General features: G+C 40.3%; 1 protein-coding gene and 2 non-coding genes across 8 annotated transcripts in view; 1 reads left to right on the top strand and 2 right to left on the bottom strand.

Moving 5' to 3' along the window:
* Positions 1-21,171, top strand: part of sema3h (sema domain, immunoglobulin domain (Ig), short basic domain, secreted, (semaphorin) 3H) — a 58,706-nt gene that overhangs the window by 36,672 nt on the left and 863 nt on the right. For 5 of the 6 annotated variants that reach the window (XM_037104561.1, XM_037104566.1, XM_037104565.1 and 2 more), the window contains exons 11-19: positions 12,460-12,529; positions 16,404-16,548; positions 16,941-17,030; positions 17,556-17,685; positions 17,780-17,868; positions 18,831-18,872; positions 19,521-19,678; positions 20,313-20,374; positions 20,866-21,008. In XM_037104561.1, coding sequence (XP_036960456.1) covers positions 12,460-12,529; positions 16,404-16,548; positions 16,941-17,030; positions 17,556-17,685; positions 17,780-17,868; positions 18,831-18,872; positions 19,521-19,678; positions 20,313-20,374; positions 20,866-21,008 — 929 coding nt within the window. The remainder of the gene's footprint in view (positions 1-12,459; positions 12,530-16,403; positions 16,549-16,940; positions 17,031-17,555; positions 17,686-17,779; positions 17,869-18,830; positions 18,873-19,520; positions 19,679-20,312; positions 20,375-20,865; positions 21,009-21,171) is intronic. The other variant, XM_037104562.1, reaches the window with a different exon arrangement.
* On the bottom strand, positions 1,050-1,122 carry trnar-ccu. The gene has a single exon. It is a non-coding gene; the product is annotated as a tRNA-Arg (tRNA).
* trnar-ccu lies at positions 1,886-1,958 on the bottom strand. Its single transcript has one exon. It is a non-coding gene; the product is annotated as a tRNA-Arg (tRNA).

Here is a 21,171-nt window from a genome sequence, read left to right as displayed (position 1 = left end):
TGTCTGGATGGCCCCACTGTTACCACGGTGATCAACAACCCTGTCGGTCACCTTGGGTTCGTCTTCGTGCCTCAGCCTTGGTAACCATGGCAACTGGCCTCAACATTTGGTTGCTGTGGGTTTATTCATTATTGAGGATTCGCGCAGTCAGTGTCCTCCACTTAGCTGTGTGTGTGTTTGAGTGTGCGTGTGCGTGTATACTCGGAAGCAGGTCTATGTAGGCATTTAGTCTCTGATGTGCATTTTGAGCAAAGAATGTTAGCCTCCGTTCAGCCTCTGTTTTTTGTCAGTTTGTCCAAGTCTCAGATTTTTCAGCGTTCACCAGTGCTGCGCTCTGGGCAATTATTACCTTTACCCATGTCAGTGGTGATGAACAAAATACCATTGTATGAAGAGCTAGTGTTATGCGTTTGAAAGGCCCTGCACAGCCACACAGGTGTTTTCAGTTGCTTGGTGCTTGAAAGTATGCAAGTTCCCAAAATGTCTAGTATAAATAGAAACAGTCCAGGTTTGATGTACCGGTTCAGATGGGGTTATCCACTAAGATAAAATGCTTAACATGTGGATCACAAGCAACAATATCTAAAAAAAAAGTGTGCCAGAATTTCAGCAGTAAGGATGGTGTAAATCAATCACAGTCTGCATAGACAGTCTTAAGATGAGGTTGACTCAGTCTGAAGGAGTGTGCAGCTGTGTAGACCATGCATTTGTACACTGATAAATATGTAAAAGTTATCAAGATGGCACCACAGATGGTTGTGTCAGTGTTGTTGCTGATGATCTAAACAGGCTTACTTTTGCAAATAAATATACTTTGAGGATCCCTATTCATTTGGATGGAACCCCAGCCTTCATGAAGCTTGACTTCAGGCTGGGAGACACAGGTGCAGAATTAGGATACACATTTTGGATGAACAGGTTGAAGTCAGCTCTAGGAAGGAATTCTTCCTGTGTTTGAGATTTCAAATAGAAAAGCTCAGATAGCTTCGATCCATCGACCTCTGGGTTATGGGCCCAGCACGCTTCCGCTGCGCCACTCTGCTATCATTCACCCCAGATGGGACTCGAACCCACAATCCCTGGCTTAGGAGGCCAGTGCCTTATCCATTAGGCCACTGGGGCTACACGAAAGAGCTCAGACAATGGCGAACATGCGCTTCAGCAGTTTAAACTCAGACAGCAAGCATCAAAAGCAGTGGTTCAGTAAAGGAACAATGCTGCTGCTCAGCAGTCTTTGTCTGCAGCACGTAGTACATATTTGGCCAGCATGTGTTGATCCTCGCCGCCTTGTCATGGACAGATGATGACATGCACTCACCCTGAACCATTTTTAATGGTGTGATAAGAAGATTTAACATCTGTGATATTTTTGATAAAACATCACCGTTGACCTTGTAGCTATGCTGACATGAAAATTTGAATTTGGAGTGTCTTTGTTTGGACCTTGGGCCTTGAGATGAGCAGCATGAAGTGGTTGAATGGGAACTGGGTCATTGTATTGGCTGCTTTAATTTTGACCATTACATTAACATCCTGTACATTATCAAAATTATTTCTGTATGGAAAGACAACAATAAATAGTTTGATTGCCCCTTTAAACCTGCAGCGTGGAGGTTTTGATTCCCACTTCTGACAGAGCACACAAAAACAGATGACGTATTTCCAGTATGACGCCATACTTGTATTTGCTCTGTCACCTTCAGCTGTGACAAAATGATCATTGCTGGTTGATGCGAAGCACATCTCCACCATGCTCTGTTGGGGTTTTTGTTGTCTTCAAATTCACCCAGTAGACAGTAAAGCCCAAAGAGCAGAGGATGGTTTCTATGAGTGCCATTGGTACAACAAGGCCAGCACATGTCCATTGTGCCACTCCACTGTCATTCACCCCAGATGGGACTTGAACCCACAATCCCTGGCTTAGGAGGCCAGTGCCTTATCCATTAGGCCACTGGGGCGTCACATGAGCCAAAAATCATCAATTTTGTAAAAAAAAATACATGTTAGATTATTTAGTGATTTAGTGTGATCCAGGGTAACTGTTTTTTCTGCTAATTGAAGCTGATGCTATTTTTCTATTACATCTGCCGGCCTGGCTCTACTCAGTTTGACTCGGTGCAGCAGCCCGATGTTGCAGGGATTTTACATTTCCACCACAACTGGGCTACCTGCTTGAAGGCATATCTTGAAATTATGACACATAAATGTTTGGTCATTTAGGATATTTTTATTATGAAGCAACATTACAACAAATGTCTGTCTCTCAGGATTCCTGCACAGACATGAGTTGAGTACACAACACAGTATTTACAACACACAGTTGTTTGAGGGGCACTTGGTATGAATTGGTTGCAGTTGCGAGACATCACAACAGCCCACTTAGAGCTTGGACTGGCACGGCTTGACAGTACTCCAGGGTAGGTCCGTCACGGGTGCGGCTTGGTCCAACTTGGCCCAGTGCCTTATCCATTAGGCCTCTGGGGCTCAATAAAAATATGTTTGGGACATAAGAATACTTAGTTAACATTGACAAACAGCTTGAGAGCATTTTGGAGACTGAAATGTTTTTTTTTTTTTGTTTTTTTAATCTCTGCTGTTCTTGTAAACAGAAGACTCTCCTGGTAAACAGCCTGACTCCTCTGTGTGCTAAATACACACACCCTCACAGTCATATACACACACAGGTACTATTTGTGTGAACATGTACATAAGTTAAAACACACAGTAATTCATACATTGTTTTCATATGGTCAAAATTTTGAATGCATGCACACGCACATGCACACACACACACACACACACACACACACACACACACACACACACACACACACACACAGCTATCTGTTAAGTTGTTGTACATGTACTCACTCGAGCCTCAGCCTGTCTGTGTACACAAGACAGCTCTGACTGGTCGGGAGCATAAACATCTCAGTCCAGCATTTTTACACATCTGATAAGGGCCATCCACATTTGTTTGTGGATACACGTCTGCACACACACAACCACTCACACACACACAGACTAAACCGCAAAGCTATAGACAGGAGATTAAGCCATCAGGTTAAGAATGCTGTCAGTGTTGTGTTTATGCAACGCTCCACCACACAGAAACACTACAAATCCCATAAACCCTACGGGTCCTTCATAGTTGCAGTGAATACCACCTAGTCGTGTGTCTGTGTGTGTGTGTGTGTGTTAAAGGCTTACAGTAATTTAGGTTTTCCAAAATATTTTGAGGGTGCTGAGTTAAAGATAATATGGAGGAAATCAGTCAGCTGAGTTCAAATGAAATGCCAGGCGCCAAGCTGTGCCAGTGTGTGTGTTCACAAATATGCAACAAGGCAAAACAAGCTGCAGTGTTTGGGTTCAGCTCCTGTCCGTGTGACGCTGTTGCTGTTTTTACAGGTGAAAAGGATTCAATACCATGTAGGGCAGATCACTCTTAGGCTGCATGTCTAAAACAACACCTTATGTGTGACACCTTAACAACGATAACCGCTAATTTCACATGTTTGTATTTTAAAAGAACATGCTAATCTTTAGTTCATGCACTTAGAAAGGCTGAGATGTAGTGAGCAGTGTAGTGTAGATTGTAATCATGTTGTATTCCCCTGAAATTTCCCAGGCTGAGACGATTTATTTGGCTCTGTAGTCTCCACTGCCTGGCTCTACACAGGTGAAGCAGTTTGAAGTGAGAGGTGTGACAAATGCGTACTGCACTGTTGATTCAAAAATCAGTATGGCTTTGAATTATCTGCTCTTTTTATTGGATGTCTAATAAGATAAATGCCCCATTATCAGGCTGATGACTTATCATACCTATCATGACTACTTAACTGGGCTCTACTAAAGCCAATCCAACAGGCCCAGACAAATGATACAATCCTGCAAAAGAAAGGTCAGATCTGAAAATGCTTCTATTTGTACATATTTGTACCACTTTTTTTGGAGGATTTGCTGGATAAAGCTAATTCCTTTATTGTATTTTTGCTGTTTCGATTAACTTTTTGGAAGCCCTCACAGTTGGGTTTGTTTTGCACAGAGCATCTGGTCTGTGATGGACTGACTCATTACACAGGATTGCTCAGAGTTTATTGTTCAGTTGTTTTGTATATGGAGTTGTAGAGGCTGCTTCACATTCATTAGTCTCATTCCTAGTGCATATGGCTCTTGCTGTGATTGCCACTTGTGTAAAGTTATAAGTCAAGCTTTACTGAACCACAATTATTTAAACAGTGGAGTAGGAATGATTCATGGACGACATGGCCGCCCAGTCAAGCTGAAATAACTCAGAGTATAGCCTCACCGGAAAGGTTACACTGCTGTTGTCCCTGTTGTGGTTGTTGTTGTTGTGGAGGAGAGTCATGCTATGAGGTTTTGGAGTTAGAGACAGGCCGACCTCTGTGGCCGGATTCAGTGTCAAGACACTAGAGACACTGAGGTACTCTGAGGCATTATCCTCAGCTATTTCTGTCTGTGTGTGAGAGATTCAGTTTTCCTGACATAAGACAGCACCCATATCTGTATCCCTACGTCACCCACCGATGCTGGTAAGGAATAGAGGGAGGAAGAGGAGGAAATTGGAAAGTATAGGGGAGAAGGAAAGAGTATTTATGCTTCGAGGGACGTCACTGGAGCTGTCTGGGATTGTACTGAAGGTTATGTGCTACTTTAATAAGTGAGCACTGTCATCTTCCCAACCCTCAGTATGGTGAGGTGAAGTCTGAGAAGGCCAGAAATAAAATAATTTCAGGGGGTATTTTTGAGGCAGCCATGGGGATAAAGGAAGGATGGGAGAGATGAGGGTTACAGAGGTGAATGAAGAGACCAACCAACCAGCTGAGACAGACAACAGCTATATTTGGATGCAAATACAGTTAATACATTAATATTTAATACATATATGATAAATACAACTGTAAATTAAACTTCAACCAACTTCAGCATGTATCAACAGAGCACAAAATACCTAACTCAACAAGTCATTTGGATTATTTTGAAATCAGAAGATTTGATTGTTTGAGTTTCATATAAAATCTGCCAGTAGAGTGAGATGATTTCATCTGGAATCAGTGCACACTTCTCCCTTTGCATCTCTGCAATTGGCAGATGTCTGAAATTAGGAAAAACACATGGAGATTTATGGTAAATTGATTTTGTTCTTTGAGAAAGGGATGTTCATGTTGATTAGCTTTTGTGATGTTTGATGATTTTCACATATATACTGGTTTTCAGCATGTTATGCTGTAATGCTCCAACTACTGCTGAATCACTCTGAACCACCTTTGACATGATTTAATCCAAATTGAACCTATCCCTGGGCTCTGTATGACATTATTAGGTTATAGAGGTTAAAAAAAGAGTTGAGCAGAAGAGAACGCCCGACTCCATGTATGTACTGAGGACAGAGCCACCAGGACGCCCAACCCTGTCAGATTAATCTGACAAATGATTTTCCACTATTTACTGCTTAATTACCTCATCAACAAAAACACTTTCTGTTTAAAGTGGCTATGAAAACATGTTTTGTGATACTGAGGAAAATAAATCATGTTGTGACGCCTCCATTGAGCCTTTGTAATCCATCAAAGTTTGTGTGAAAATACTTGAATGGAAGCCTAGTTTATCAGAAGGAGAAACAGGGGGAGAAGGAGGGGGAGAGGAGCTGCTGGACAGAAGAGGGGGAGGGATTAGAAAAAAGGGTAAGAGAGAAAAGAAAAGAAGTAGGACAAGTAGGGAGAGGGTAGAGGTTATAGCACAAGGTGTTGACCAGACAAGAAAGAAGGAGGAGAAGGACAAGGACATGAGGAAAATCAATGCAGGGGGAAAGAGGATGAGTAGAAGCCGTTATCAAAGCTTTATTGGCCAAACACTGTGGAAGAGATGACAAAGGAGGAGAGGGAGAGGGCTGATTACAAAGAGGATTGGAAAAACATTTGGCTTCAGTGAAAAAAAAGTAAAGAAATCGTAAAACAGAGGATTAAGTAGATGATGATGTAGACGATGAAGAAATGACAGGAGGATAGAACCTCCCACCAAATGAGGGATGTTGTTCCTCAGGAAGTAATGAAAAAGGAAAAATGAAAAGAAGATGCCAGATGTGGCTAGATTTAAACGATATGTGGGACTCCTAAAGTGGAAATTGCAGTAGCATAGCAAGTGTCTGCTACAGCCTTCTCTCTGCCACTAGTTTCTTATTCAACATGAGGAAAAGCCTTCACCAAGAAAGAGCAAGTACACTGCAAATTTGCATATTATTAAGTATCACGTTACTATTATATTAAGTATTACGTTACTTTGGATGTTCAATTCAACAGATATTCGGTTTCTAATCAAGTCAAAAATTGCTAATATCCGACAGTCTCAAAAGAGGGGTTGATAATGGACAATTAATTGAATTTTCCTGCTCCAACTATCGTTGTTATATCAGCCTGTAATAACCCAGTTGGCCGACCTCAGAAAATTAGGTTAAGTGCTGATGCTGTAAAGAAGGAGGTTAGATTCATGGAAAAAGATTGCCACAATGGACAGACAAAGGGGGAAGACAAATCCAGAAAATACTACAGACAGACAAGAGGCAATTTTTCCTCGAAGGACATGTAGGGGATAAGTGAGGTGAAGTGAAGCTAAAAGGGTGTGAGGGCTGATGGGAGGGAGACAGGGGCAAGAGAGAAGGGAGGGAATGGGGTTAATAGGGAAGGATGGAGCAGAGAAAGAGATGGCAGGGAAGAGGAGGGAGGAGAGAACAGCAAGCAGTGGACATACAGGAAATGTAGGGTTTCCTTAGGAGATAAAGAAATCATGCATTTTACACATTTTACAAAGTAAAGCAGACTTTCTTAAAAGGTATAGACTACTCAATATAAATGACTGATTTAGTGCCATGTAACTGCGGGCGGGATCACCAGTCTTTTAAAGGTATTTAAACAAAGATTTCAGAAAATGTAATTTGCCTTTTGTCTTTCCTAAATTCTACATAATATACTGATTTCTATATTGACATATTTTTCATTTAGATTTGCTAGAAAACATTTTTTTTGCACATTCAGTTTTATCCCAGAAATACAGCAATGGTGTCCAGACAATGTATTTTAGCCCCAGGGAAAAAGTGCCCTTCATTGCCACCTTGGAAGAGTAGGCATCTTCCAAATGGAGATATCAAGATGGGGATAACAGCCATGGCTGGAGGGGAAAAAAATGTGTCACAGAGATAAAAGGTGGAGGGAATAGGGCCAATAGCTGAAGGGGCTAAAGTACTAGACAAGGTGGAGGCAGGGCTATTATTGGCAAATTACTGTAAGATGGCGAGGAGGAAATAAAGACAGTGAGTGTGGTCAATAAGATGACGAAGAGGAGGAGGGAGGAGGTGGATGTTGGCATTCAGGTTGACTGGACAGGGAGGGAGGGAGGGAAAGGGGGGAGAAAGAAATGAGGAGGATAGGGGTTTGTGCCTGGGGCGGCCACGGCCAGACAATTAGGAGGAGGAGGAGGTTGAGGAGGAAGATAGGGGATGCGGCTGCAGGTCTGCGGGCTAGACAAGACTATCTACCCTCAGGGGAGCACAGCAGCTTTTTGTTTAGAGAAAAAGACACATGAAGAACCCACCGGAGAAAATAGGGCAGACAGACAGATGGATGAGGAGATGGAGGGATGAGAGATAGTGGGAGGGAGGGATGGATACGGGGAGGGACGGCGAAAGTGAGAAACAAAGAGAATATGAGATGCCCAGTGGGATTCTGGGACGTCCAGGTGGATTTGAGCAGAAAGGGCGGGAGGTGGTTGGTTGAGCACCTGATGAACAGATAAAGAAAAAGAAAGAGAAGGAGAAAAGAAGATTCAGAGGGAGACAAAGAGAAGGAGGGATTGCTGTTAGTATGAGATGGTGGTCAGTAGTCTGACAGTGAAAGAGAATCAAGATATGGTTCAAAATATAAAAAGAGAGAAAAAAGAAGATACAAAGATGTTTCCTATGATTCAAATGCTTCATTTTACATATTTTCATTAAGAAACCAGACTGCTCTCATATTTTCTGCACTCAGTGTTTGTGATGAATATGTGTGTATTTTGCTTTCCCTCCCCTGTTAAAGATTAATGACAATAAATTCACTCCAGTTCAATAAATCAGACACGCGCGAGAGATGCAGAAGCGAGGTGCAACAGCTCTAAATCAATGATGATTTAAACTTGTCACGCAGTGATAAGAGTGGATTTTTTTTTGCCAAGCTGAGCTGTAAATAACTGAGACGTCTTCTTCAAAGTTTGGGAAAGAAAAATATTGTTCTGGCTGCGTCTTCCAAAGTTTAACTATGTTTCTGTGTGAATGCAGTGAGGTGCTGAGAAGAAAGGAAAACTGACTAACTTTCAAGCAGCAGGCAGAGATTCAGAGTTTTTCCCTACGGGGTTTCAACAAAGTTTTTATTAAGTTTAGGAAGTACTTTTTCAATACAGAACTGAATATATTCAGTTTTACATTCTATATGGCCTCCTTTCTACCTGGCTTTAAAATTCTTTGTTATACACAACTAATTGAGATTTCTCGGGGGGGACAGGTTTTTACATTTGGTACAGATAAATTCCTCATAATAATTCAATGGATTGCCTTGGAATTTGGCACAGACATATACAGTAAGTCCCCCTCAGGATGAATTGTTATGACTTTGGTGATCCCAAAGGATTGTTTATATTTGAGTAAATAATGCTTTTTGTCATCAAATTCCCTTTTGCTTAATGCTAGCTAGCAAAAGTAAGGATGCACATAGTCAACAGTGGGGACTCTTCCTTTTCGGTAAACTGTCAGTTTCTTTTGTGTGCTCTCAAATTGAGCTTGTAAGTTGTTCTGCCAACATGAAATTCTGCCACTTAGATATCTACAAAACTCCCTTCAGTGTCCAGCACTTGGGATGTTTCTGTCCTTCTGGGTACTTTAGTATCAGTTTACTAGAACGAGTATCCGTCTAAACTAGCTGCAACTTGTTTTCTTGTTCCTCATCTCTGTGCATGAAAAGTTTGTTTACCATTCCACAGTTCAAACATGTGTCCTGCAGACAAACTGCATCAACACTTTTTCATTAATGTGGGCAAATACGGCTCTGACCCCCTCTATAGATGTGGCCTTGGATGATTAGTTTGACAGCATATTTGGGTGCACTTTTGAATGGATTCTGTTGTTGTTTTTCTGTGTTGTCACAACCTGATCACCTAGTAAACATGTTCCAACCTGGTTTATTTGGGGTCTATCTTGCAACTGTACTGAAATGGCTTTCACCCGGCTGGCTTTGTGTCGAGGAAAATGCAGGTTCAGATCTTCCAGTGCCCTTTTATTGACTAATTTCTTCCATGAAAATCTTTGAGCTGCTTTGGATGAAAGCTCCCGCCATAGAGCAAATATATCGTCCAGAGTAATAAAAAAAAAAAAAAAGCTCCAATAAAAAAACAAGCAAAAGGGGAAAAAAGAAAATGGCGAGATGATAAAGGTCATGATATATGATGGAAGTTGAAGAAGGATGGGCATTCCTTGCAAGATGTGTGCAGAAAAATAGCAAGTTATGATAAGAAAAGTGGACAAGTGTTGGAAGAAAGATAGTGGTATGATGTACAGTATGAGTCAAATATGGTAAGGAGCAATAGAAGACAGGAGCAGAAGTAAAAAGACAGTTATCAAGAAAAAGGAGGCCTCTGCATTGCAATTTAAAAGCATGAAGAAAAAAGGAAGCACTGAGGAAAACTTAATAATAAAGGGGTGATATATATTAAATAAGGGATGGAGGGAGTGAGAATGCATACGCTGCAGGATGCGGACTACCCATAGTCCTCTCTGCTCTGCCCTGAGGTGCCTGCTGATTGTGTGTGTGTCAATATGTTCAGTGTCTGAGTGTGTTCATGTGTATGCTTTGCCCCCCTGCTGTTTTGCATTTGGTGTTTGTGTAGGTCCATGCATGTGGTCATACATGCTTTTATTTCTCCCTGTTTGATGTGTACGTGCGTCTGAATTTATCACTGTGTGTGGCAAGTGTTGTTTGTGTGTGTGTGTGTGTGTGTGTGTGTGTGTGTGTGTGTGTGTGTGTGTGTGTGTGTGTGTGTGTGTGCGTGATGAGATGAGATTAGACTTCCAGCAGGGCTGTAGTTCCGTGGAGGCCACCTAAAACGGCAGGAATGACGGGAATGTGAGAACAGTGCTACGCTTCGCTGTCACCACAACAACATCTCCGCCTCATCGTGGGAAGAAGAAGAACAAAAGGAACGGATAGTAGAATAAAGTCAGAGTCAATGTAGAAAGTAGTTGTTTTGAACCTCCTTTTCCAGCCTTTATTGCTGCAAAGGTTGCCAAACTCTTTTTATCTTAACATCAACCTGAGCTCTTCTTGGGTAAAACCTTTCAAATGATTTTCTAAGACTTTTAAAGTTACTAGTCCCACCGTACCATAGGAGTTGAGTCAAGTCATGTATTTATAGATTTTCACAGCATGCCACACAGACAACAAAGGGTTCCGTTCTCTTCCAGTGTGTTTGGACGATAAAAACATTCCCAACTCTTATCTGAAACAAAAGTACAAAAGAAAAAAACCTTTGAAGTATTGTGATTTAAATACACAGTGAAAATCACAACCTGTCTGTTAGGTAACAACAGACAGCTGAATTATACAACAATGAGCACTGGATATAAGGAGAGAAAAATGTTGAAAATTGTATCAACTGTAATGAACTTGAGTTAAAATCAAACATGAGGGGCCTTATTTAAATGTTCTGTGGCGTATAGCCTAAGGTCCGAGGAACAAGTGTGTTTATGGTGTGTCCAACTCCCTTCTGCTCATTAAACAGTGGATAGTCTGGGCACAAAGTAAAGTGCAAGGCACAAAAAGGGTTGTATTTGAACTCTTAATTAGTCATTAACATGAATTAAACTGATCAGTGTCATCTCCCATTCCCATTTAAATGCCAGATGGTCATAGTACATGCAACGATCCATTAAGAGAGCCAGCTTTTGTATTACATACGAGGCGCAGCAGATTAATTTAACTGATTGTTTAAATCTCCTGACTCACAATTCAGATTCATTAAAGTAAAGTAAAATTATTTGGAATAAAGAAGCCACCTTCCAGACGAATCCTGAACTCCATCAGAGCTCTCTCAAAGTATTTATTTGAGAAGATAAAACTTTGATTCTGTTTCCTCTGTCATGTCAAGTTCATAACTAGAGATTTTAGGTTTGCATCTTAAATGTGCCTCGATTTGTGCTGCTGATAGACACTGAGTATAGAATGTTGATATATGCTACTATTATAGGGCAGTTACATATGTTATATACATATGTTAAATTTGATTATTTTGTTTGTGAGTTTGTAAATTAGATTTTCAGAACACTTTTTTGGTCTCCTGACTCCTGCCATCTGTTTGTTGGTTTGTTTTCCTGTCAATCTGTTAATTTGCATTTTCACGTATTTGTGACATGCCTCATTTCCACTGTACTGCATTTTAAACATTACAGCGACTAGCCCAAGCTGAGAAACAGTGGATTAGATGGAACAGCAGTTTGCTTTATTCGATTGCTTTTGGTGTTTTTATTCAAGTTGCCATCTGTTTTGATGGACTTGCACTGAAGGTGATGAACTACAAATGCAAACAAAATTGAAATGGGCTCACTAAAGCATTAAGTGATAGCACATTAGTGGTGAAAACCTCTGCAGGATACCTTGAATGAAACTTTCCTGTCATAAATATTTATTGTACTTTTTTCAATTCAGTATTGTATTTGATGGGTTTGGACCTGCAGACCAGGATTGTATTGTTGTGCAAAGTGGAATCAGTGTCATTATTCAACCATTATACAATTAGTGTTTGATATGTTGTTCAAAATGAAAAACATCCCCACTGAGCCGACCGGTGCTAGAGCACCAGCAATCAACCATACCTTCTTTTTGTTTAGTCGAATTTGAGCCAGTGGTGTCTGAGATATCAGGTTGACAGGTGGAAGGAGTGAATATCAACACTCCACCTGATTGCACTGCGTGACAGAACCATCGTCGCTGCAACAGCAACGTGAGAGAGATGTATCATGTGTTGTGATCCGCTGTGTTTGAAATGAAGAGTGAGGACTAAGGCGTGGTGTGTGTGTGTGCGTGCATGTGTGTGTGTGTGTATGTGTGTGACAGCAGGTGTCGTTCTCCTGTGGCGGACTCTACGCTCATCTCTCCCACTGTGGCTGGTTATTAATGGCTACAGATTCATTACAAGCAGCCAGTCAGCCATGCTGCCAGCATGCCCAACGCTATTAATCACACAGACTGATTGATGCGCACACACAAACACACATGCAGTTTACACAAACCTGTGCAGAATTTCTCCAGTTATTCAGATACTGTTATGATTTTTCCTCTGGTTTAACTAATGTTTTACCTCTTTTTCTCCATCCCCTCCATTTCCTGATCCCGCCCTCCTTTCCGTCTTCTCTCATTCCAGAGGACGTCTTTATCCTTCATGGGAAGGATAAGAAGAACCCTCTCATCTATGGACTGTTTACCACTTCAAGGTATATACCTCTGTAAAGCAGAAAACATTAGAATATGTCCTCTATTGCCACTCACAGAAGAGTTTTTGTTCCTACAGAGATTGATTATAGTGGGGAAAAATATATTGAGTCAGTGGTCTTGATAAACAAACAGGGCAGATATATTTAGGCTCAGCTATTTTATGCTACAGTACATTATAGGTACAGTAAAGTCTTTCCTATGAGTGTCATGTAAAAGAAAGAATTGTAGAGTTTAAATGTGAGCATTTATAGCATTTATACAATAGGATTTTTGTATGGATCATGCTTTACTGAAAATAAACAATAATTAACAAAGAAACAAATAGAAGAAGAAAAAAATAGTTGTTTTCTTCAGACTTTATGTTGAAGTGACATCAGACTTTGATCGTGGGGGCTTTAAAGTCATAAGTGGTTAGAGACAGTTTGAAAGCTAAAAACCATGTCATCTCACAGCCTTAAATTAAACAACAGATGTAGTGACAGTGGCGGTTATGATGAGGTTTGAGTTAATGATGACTCATGCGGAGAGAATGATTTCCCACCACTGACCAGACACCTGTTCAAAAATCCATAGCAGACAGGTGGAATTTTAAAGTATAAATACCAGTGCTCTATAACACAAACATGCCACATTCAAGAAGATAAAAGTAATGGTTTATTTACACAACATAGAAACATCTTTTCATTATTATGTATGAAACAGGTGTGCGTCATCATGTGGGGAATTACAGAAGTTAGCCTAAATAATAATAATAATTAATAATGAAATAATGATAACCTGTCATTTAACTGTGTCTTCACACAATGGTCAGCCATTGTATTGTCCTGTCTTATGTTCATGTGATGGGAGTGAAATTCATGACATGATGTGAGTTACATTATGTTTGTTTGCGCGATGTCACACTCTGATGTGTGTCACTGTATTGTGTGGACACACACAGGACACAGGGCCTTCCACCACACTGTGACTCATGAATGAAACACATTCATTTATGTTAACAATAAGGAGCTCATGTGAGCCTTTATCATCATCATTTCATCATCAACATCATCAGGGCCCTGACCTGACTGCGACACAACAGATGAGTGAGTGTGTTGTGTGCTTGTGTGTGTGTGTGTGTGTGTGTGTGTGTGTGTGTGTGTGTGTGTGTGTGTGTGTGTGTGTGTGAGTAGGATGGGTGAGGCTAGAGTTTGTGTCATACTTTCCTCACACACAGACATGCGTCAGTGTGATGATTTAATGAAAATATAGATACATTCATAACAGCTTATGACACTAATTGGGTGTGTTTGAGTGATTCAGTTATTGCTTTACTCATTTGAAAGCACTATCTCTAATAGTTTTGACTATATTTCACACTAATATTGTGTGGTTGGTGCAGTGAGTCAGTCTGAAGTTGCTGTATATATGAACAGTGTCTTGCAAGCCCTCATTTTTTAAATTCATGTTAATTTTAATCAGTTATACAATGAGTTGTGGTTTTAAGGAAACAACAAGCAACTTTGTCTCAGTCTGTCATGAGTACTCAAGAAAAAACACTTAAAGAGAAAAACATACAATATACAAGTCAAACTAGAACAACAACATACCATGCAACTTCAAACTTTCTGAAAAAGCGAGACAGAACACAAAAAATATGAAACAGCACTGAAATGGGGATTTGAGTCCATAGACAATATGCTTTCTGTTAGTGTCTACAAAATGGTAATTTGCTCACATTGTCAGAGAGGGAGAGGAAAACATTTTTCTGGAACACAGCAATGACACAAACGCAAACATAAAACAGCAAAATGCAAGGCAGACAGACACTTAAAAGGGCTCAGACAGACAGGCTCTCATTAAGACTGCCTCTCTGTAAGACAGATAGCAGGTGAACAGATACAGCACAGAATGAAAAATAGAGGGAAAATAAATTGAGGAAAAGCCAGAACAAATGAGCGACTGAGCTAAAAACTAAAAAAGCCTGCAGTTTCTCATTTTCTCCAAAGTTACTGACGGCACCACATGTTCTGAGAATAACCCAGCTTCAGAGGCGGACGCAAGGGCTTTACAGTAGCAGCACGAGTATGACAACATTTGGCATGGCGGAGCAGGGAGTTGGTCTGTTTCTGGGATTTGGAAAGTGTCTGGAATCTCAGTGGGGAACGGATAGAAATCCAAGGCATCACCCAGGGTGGGGTCCCAACCACAGAACTGCAGAACGCAGAAAGGTCATTCCATCTGAATGGAAACTTCTCTCTGACGGCACACACAGAACTTTTTGTCCCCAGTGATGAAGTCAAGAGTGTAGGCTGTATATCTCTGTGTCTGTGTCTGTCTATCTCTTTGCTTTACATTTGATATTTTTTATTTTAATATTCCATCTGTGCAATGCATATATATACATATACAGAGAGAGAGAGTAATTTTTTGTACATTGCTATTTTGGAGAGATGTTTTTTTTTATTCATTTTTATGTTCAGTTGTCACTTCCTTATAATATAATATAATAAAATATTAGGAATTCATATTACACACAGGGACAAGGGAGATTTATGGCAGGAATTTCTTTGGAACAGCTGTGGCCCCTTCGGTCCACATGTGTGGATTCTTGCCCATCACACATGTGATCTCAGATGCCAGACACTAGTGTTGATATTCAACAACAAAATGAAACATCTTGCTTTAGTGTTTAGTTGTTTCTGGATGCATTTTTAGATTTGTTAAAGAGAAAGTGATATATTAAGTTCTCTATATTACTAGCAAAATACATACCCACTTTATAATATATATATATATATATATATATATATATATATATATATATATATATATATATATATATATATATATATATATATATATATATATATATATATATATATGTATACATAATTAATCTGCTACTTGGGTTAATCTACTGCTGATTCCACGGCAACTAGTGCCACCTTGCAAGAGTTGCATAAATTATGTCTGGTCATCATTACTGGTGCTAAAGTCATTTGAGTGGACAATTCTACAGTTCTCAGTCGGCCTAGTTTCATCTAACATCAAGCGACAGATAAAGTGATCTGCCTGTTTTACTGTGGCCTAAATTCATTTGCTCTCCAAATTAACTGTAATGTCATCAGAACTTTGAGAATATGTACTAGAAAACTTGGGAGAAGTAAGTAGAAGTAGGTAATGTCTTGTCTGGCATTTTTACATTTACTCATGGGAAAATTGTTATGTGGTTTTTCCATCTTAATTCACTTTACACATAAATTCAGCAGAACTTTATAGTTGGAAGAAGGATCGGTTTTTATAGATTTTACAGATTTAAACTCATACCGAAAAGCTGTTTCCTTTCTATAATCTTATAAAGGAACAAACTAAACTCCATACCAGTTACGTTGCCTCTGACCTACAGCTGTACGCAGCTGAGAGGGAAAATAGAGCTTCCCTCTAGTGACAAATTAGACTAAACATACTTGACTGTGTGTGTCAGCCGTGTGAGCTGAAAGAAACCACCATGATACATCACAACACAGCCTCTCTGTTTGTAGGAGCTCTGCCCACAATCTTAACCATGATCTTAACTACAGTGGTGGGATGTGTTGTGGTGGGGACCAATGTGCTGAAAGCCGCACATTCATTCAGGCCGGACTTTGGGTTGGAACACATTCAGTGAATTGATGCGTTCAAGCTGAACAGCCACAATGACTCACAGCTCTTCATACAGTGCACCGCTTTCTTATTTAATACACTGCTTTAAGACCATCGCTACTCATCAAGTGAATTCATCAAAGACGCGCTCAGCTTATGTTTTTATTCATGCTCGCCAGAGGAATAATGGATGGAAAAATTCTGACTGTGAAGAGTGACAGTTCTCCTTTCTTCCTGGACTCTCCTCAGTGACATCCTGAATGGTTCAGCAGTGTGCGTTTATCGAATGGAAGATGTGGTCCGGGCCTTCAAAGGAAACTTCCTGCACAAGGAGGGACCTCAGTACAAGTGGGCAGAGTTTACAGGCAAGGTGCCCTACCCCCGACCAGGAACTGTAAGTAATACTCAAAACTCTGACTGGTTGCTTTATACTTTATATTCCAGCTGTGTGGATACCAAGTGCATCGAACAAGAGGGCAATCCAGGCGCTCTTAATATGAGATAGTAATACAAACAAGAGGGAGATGCCTTTATTGTAGTGGCCGAATCATAAAAAAAGAGACATTGCGAACACCTGGTTGACATATGTTGTCTTTTTTAATGATGTAGCCACTATATAAAGACTTGTTTGTTGCACACTGATAGCTACACTCTTTTATACACTCTTTATTTTCATACGAGAATGAGGATACAAAGTCACTTTTCCATTGAATTACACCAGAGGTGCTGAATGAAAGTTTCTCTGCCCTCCAAACATTCATCTCCTTTTTTTTCCTCATGTTTCAGTGTCCCAGCAGTACATACGGAAGCTACAGCTCAACCAGAGAGTATCCTGACGATGTCATCTTCTTCAGCAGGACTCACCCGCTGCTGCAGGTTCAGCTGATATTTCTCTTTATTAAATTACACCAATCTAATTACTTAGATGCTGGCTTGTTGTGCAGAAGGGTCAATTCTTGTGCCTCTGAACGCCTTGAAACAAAATAAACTCTGTTTTAGTGTCACACAGTACTGCCAGACGACAGAGCAGCTTCTTTCCTCAGGCTTAACTTGTCCTCAGTGCTCTAACAACTAGTATAAATGGTTTTATTTTATGACTTATTGTATCCGATGCAGTGACAGGCATTAAGAGTGAATCATTATAACTATAATAATTTCATAGATGTAACCACTTATCTCCCTGATGGTCTTGTTTGCTTATGTGTGTCACGTAAATTAAGTTGTTTCATAACCTGTTAAAAGTTTAAGTAAGATTACGAGAAAACATTGAGAACTTATCAACAGTAAACAATATGATTGGAAAAGAAACACAATGAAATTCATCAGTGGAACATTTCTTATGTACTGTTTTAGATTATCTGATTATGAAATTCAAATAATTATACTTTCTCACTGTTTTAGGAAAATGTGCTGCCACTGGGAGAGCGCCCCCTCCTGGTCAGAGTGGGTGTTCACTACAAGTTCAGCAAACTGCTGGTGGACAGAGTGGAGGCTGTAGATGGCACCTACGATGTCCTGTTCATTGGCACAGGTAGAGTGTGCGCAGCAGACCTTGGGTGCTAAGTGTTTTAACCCCAAGAAATGTGTTTTTCACCATAAAATGTGTCAATCTTTTCCTATTTTAGACTCAGGCCTTGTGCTGAAGGCCATCCATCTGCCCAGAGAACACGGTCAAAGTCAGGAAGTCACTCTGGAGCAGCTGCAGGTCTTTCAGGTACATCAATCTCCTATTTTAGGGATTTTTTAGCCTTTTGTTATAAAGGTGTGTACTTTGCATTGCAGGTAATCTTTCTGCAAAGTTGCTGTGTGAATGGATAACTTGATTGTGAGGAGATAATGCAGCACAGAGTATTTTATATCAGTCTGGACTCAAGACTGCATTGCAACATAATGATCAGTGTGATTAATGACTTTCAATGAACAACCTAGTGTTCATATCATTGTCACAAAATCATCATCACTCGAAATTACCAGAAATAATGTGAAGCCTGAATGACTGTATGTACTTAAGAAGTCAAGCAACTCACGAAAAAAACTTGTATGCTCCTTTAAATGCACAGAGGAAAAAAGTTGAATTCAGTTTGATCAAATGTCTCATTATAGTGCATATCGTGTTTTTAACACACACACACACACTAGAAGTACAGTAAACACTTCCATATAAAATATATTCCTGTACATTTAGCATGATTTGGCTCAAGTACTACAGCTGCTCCTAATTATGATGTTAGACAACCACAGTTTACAGGATTCACTGCTCAGTCCAGTATTAATTCAAAGGTTCAAATTCAAAATGCTGGAAAAGCTTTGTTCACTGATGTGGTTGAGATTTCTTTGTCTGAAATTGGTCAGGCCATGTATTTTTCTGCTCTCTATTGTAAAGTCTGAGTTCTGTGAAAGCGATATGGAAACATGTATGATTACCAGACGATGAGATCATCACTCTGAATTATTTAAAACTGTTGTTGAGGTTTGCAGCTGAAGCCAAAGAAATGAACACAATTCCTCTTTATTCCTTTTCTATCTATCTATCTATCTATCTATCTATCTATCTATCTATCTATCTATCTATCTATCTATCTATCTATCTATCTATCTATCTATCTATCTGTCTGACAATGACAGTTTCTTTTTCTGTTTGTTTCTCAATTTTTCTTTTCTCTCTCCTTCCCACAGCACAAATCACCTGTGACAGCCATGACACTCTCAAAGAAAAAGGTAACAGATGAGAGACAGAAAGTCACTTTAAAAACTTCCAAACTCTTCTACACACACACACACACACACACACACACACACACACACACAAACGAACACGCACAACATCTCACTTATCACTCATCTCCCCACCTTGTATCTCCAAGGACAGCTTCATCACCAGTTGCCATGGTTACCCTACCTCAGTCAGAGCAATAATGAAGACATTCAACGCACGCACACACACGCGCACGCACGCACACACACACACACACGTGCACACACACACACATAAATACACTTTGCATTATTAAAATAGTCTGGGTTTCATGAAAAGAAAATCTAAAGCTCGCTGAGGCAACCACACATACACACACATTAAAGTAAGAAAAAGCAAGCATCGCCATGCTTCTCACACATGCACACACTCCCCCGTGGCCATGCACTGACATTGTTACAGTGTGAGGAAGATGTGTGACTCAGAGTGAAGATGAATCTGGTTTAGCTCTGATTGTCAGCGTGTCTCTCTGTTTAACGGGAGCAAACTGATGTCGCTTTCTCGTGTGGCCTTCCCTCATTTATTACTTTCCTGTGTCCTCTTTCTCTTTCCACCTCCATTGCATTGCTATTTCTGTTTTTCATCCCACCTCTCCTTTCCTCCATCTCCAGCAGTGGTTGTTTGTGGGCTCCAGGGAAGGTGTGTCTCAGCTGGGCCTGTATCAGTGTGAACTGTATGGTCAGGCCTGCGCTGAGTGCTGCCTGGCCAGAGACCCCTACTGCACTTGGGACGGACACGCCTGCAGCCCCTTCATGCCCACCGTACGCAGGTAGGGACGGCAAATTAAATCTGTTCAGCCCAAACACTAATCTGATTATGTTGGAGATCCCTTAAACAATGATTTTTTTTCTCTAACTCTGGATAGCCCAGGACAAACACATGGATTTGATCTTCTCTAATCAGATTTAAACCACATTTGTTGACAGTTTGGAATGTGGCTCACATTACATGTGAACTCAGATCGTTGTTGATTAAATGTTAAGCATTTTTTCCTCTTGACCAACACTTGGTTCCTTTACAAAGAATGACACGTAGACATATTTCCAAATGGTATTTGCCAATAATGATGTTTTGGTGTCACCTTTCTTCTAATACCATCATCATCACAATTTCCACTTTGTTCACACAAAATTCAATAAGGCATGAGGCAGACTGGTGTGAAATTCGCTGACCAAATGGATCTTCTCAAGTGGAGAAAGCTTTTTTTCCTGATGTCCCCATGGCCTTTCCTTGAGCACCACACTCAGGACAGACGTTGCGTAGTTTAGCCCCACTTTTGTTCAAGTGAAGTCAGTTTATTGTTGTGTCAAACACTTCTCCACATTATAGGGTGTAATGAGCATCGGAGCCTTTTGAGCGACTAACAGTTTGTTCGCTGTAATTTCATGTCTTTTTCTCTACAGGAGGAATGCTCGCCACTTAGGGGAGGATGAAGATCCACTGACTCAGTGTGTCAGACAGGGAGGTGAGGAGCTAATTGACTGTAAAGACTCATATGGATACAATCACTGTGGTGTGACCTTTAGTAGACAGTTACTGTGACACATGAGCTTTAACAAACAACCTAGCAACAGATAATTCGATTCAAATATCACTTTATGTTGTACATATTTTTTAGACTACTGTTGTAAACATAGTTTTTATCCTCAGTGTCTTATACATAAATAGTACACAGTGTAATATTTTGGTACACACATGTGCAGGATATGCAGAGTAACAGCATGAAGAATGTTAGGGCCCAAAATCACAATACACAATTAATGTGATTCCCTTCATCCTTTGACCCTTGATTAGGATAAAGAAAACGCCACAACTTAGCGGAACACACTCAAAATAAAGGCAAAATAATGTAATGTATTTAATGAAAGAAACAGTTCTCATGAGAAGTGAACAAATCAGAATTCAAACAAAAAACAGATCTCTAACCAGTCACATCTTTCTCTCACCTTCATTTAGCCGGGCTGCAGGTGGAGGCGGAGCAGAGGGTGATGATGGTCGCAGAGGGCAACAGCACCTATCTGGAGTGTCTGCCCCGATCTAGACACGCTGCTGTTACCTGGTACAAACAGGCTGGAGAGAACAGTCCTGAGCTGAACCAGGTACATACACACTCACAGACACACACACCACACACACACATGGATATTTTATTGTGATACTTGTAACTAGGCTCTCATTTTTCAAACAAAGATTATCAACACTGGGCAATACAAACTTCATCCTACACTTCCACAGTATGTTATGTTTCTAGTACCACCCACA

Source organism: Acanthopagrus latus, chromosome 7 (assembly GCF_904848185.1).
Source record: "Acanthopagrus latus isolate v.2019 chromosome 7, fAcaLat1.1, whole genome shotgun sequence".
NCBI lineage: Eukaryota > Metazoa > Chordata > Actinopteri > Spariformes > Sparidae > Acanthopagrus > Acanthopagrus latus.
The sequence above is the reverse complement of the archived record's forward strand: the minus strand, read 5'-3'. Positions and strand labels throughout refer to the sequence as shown.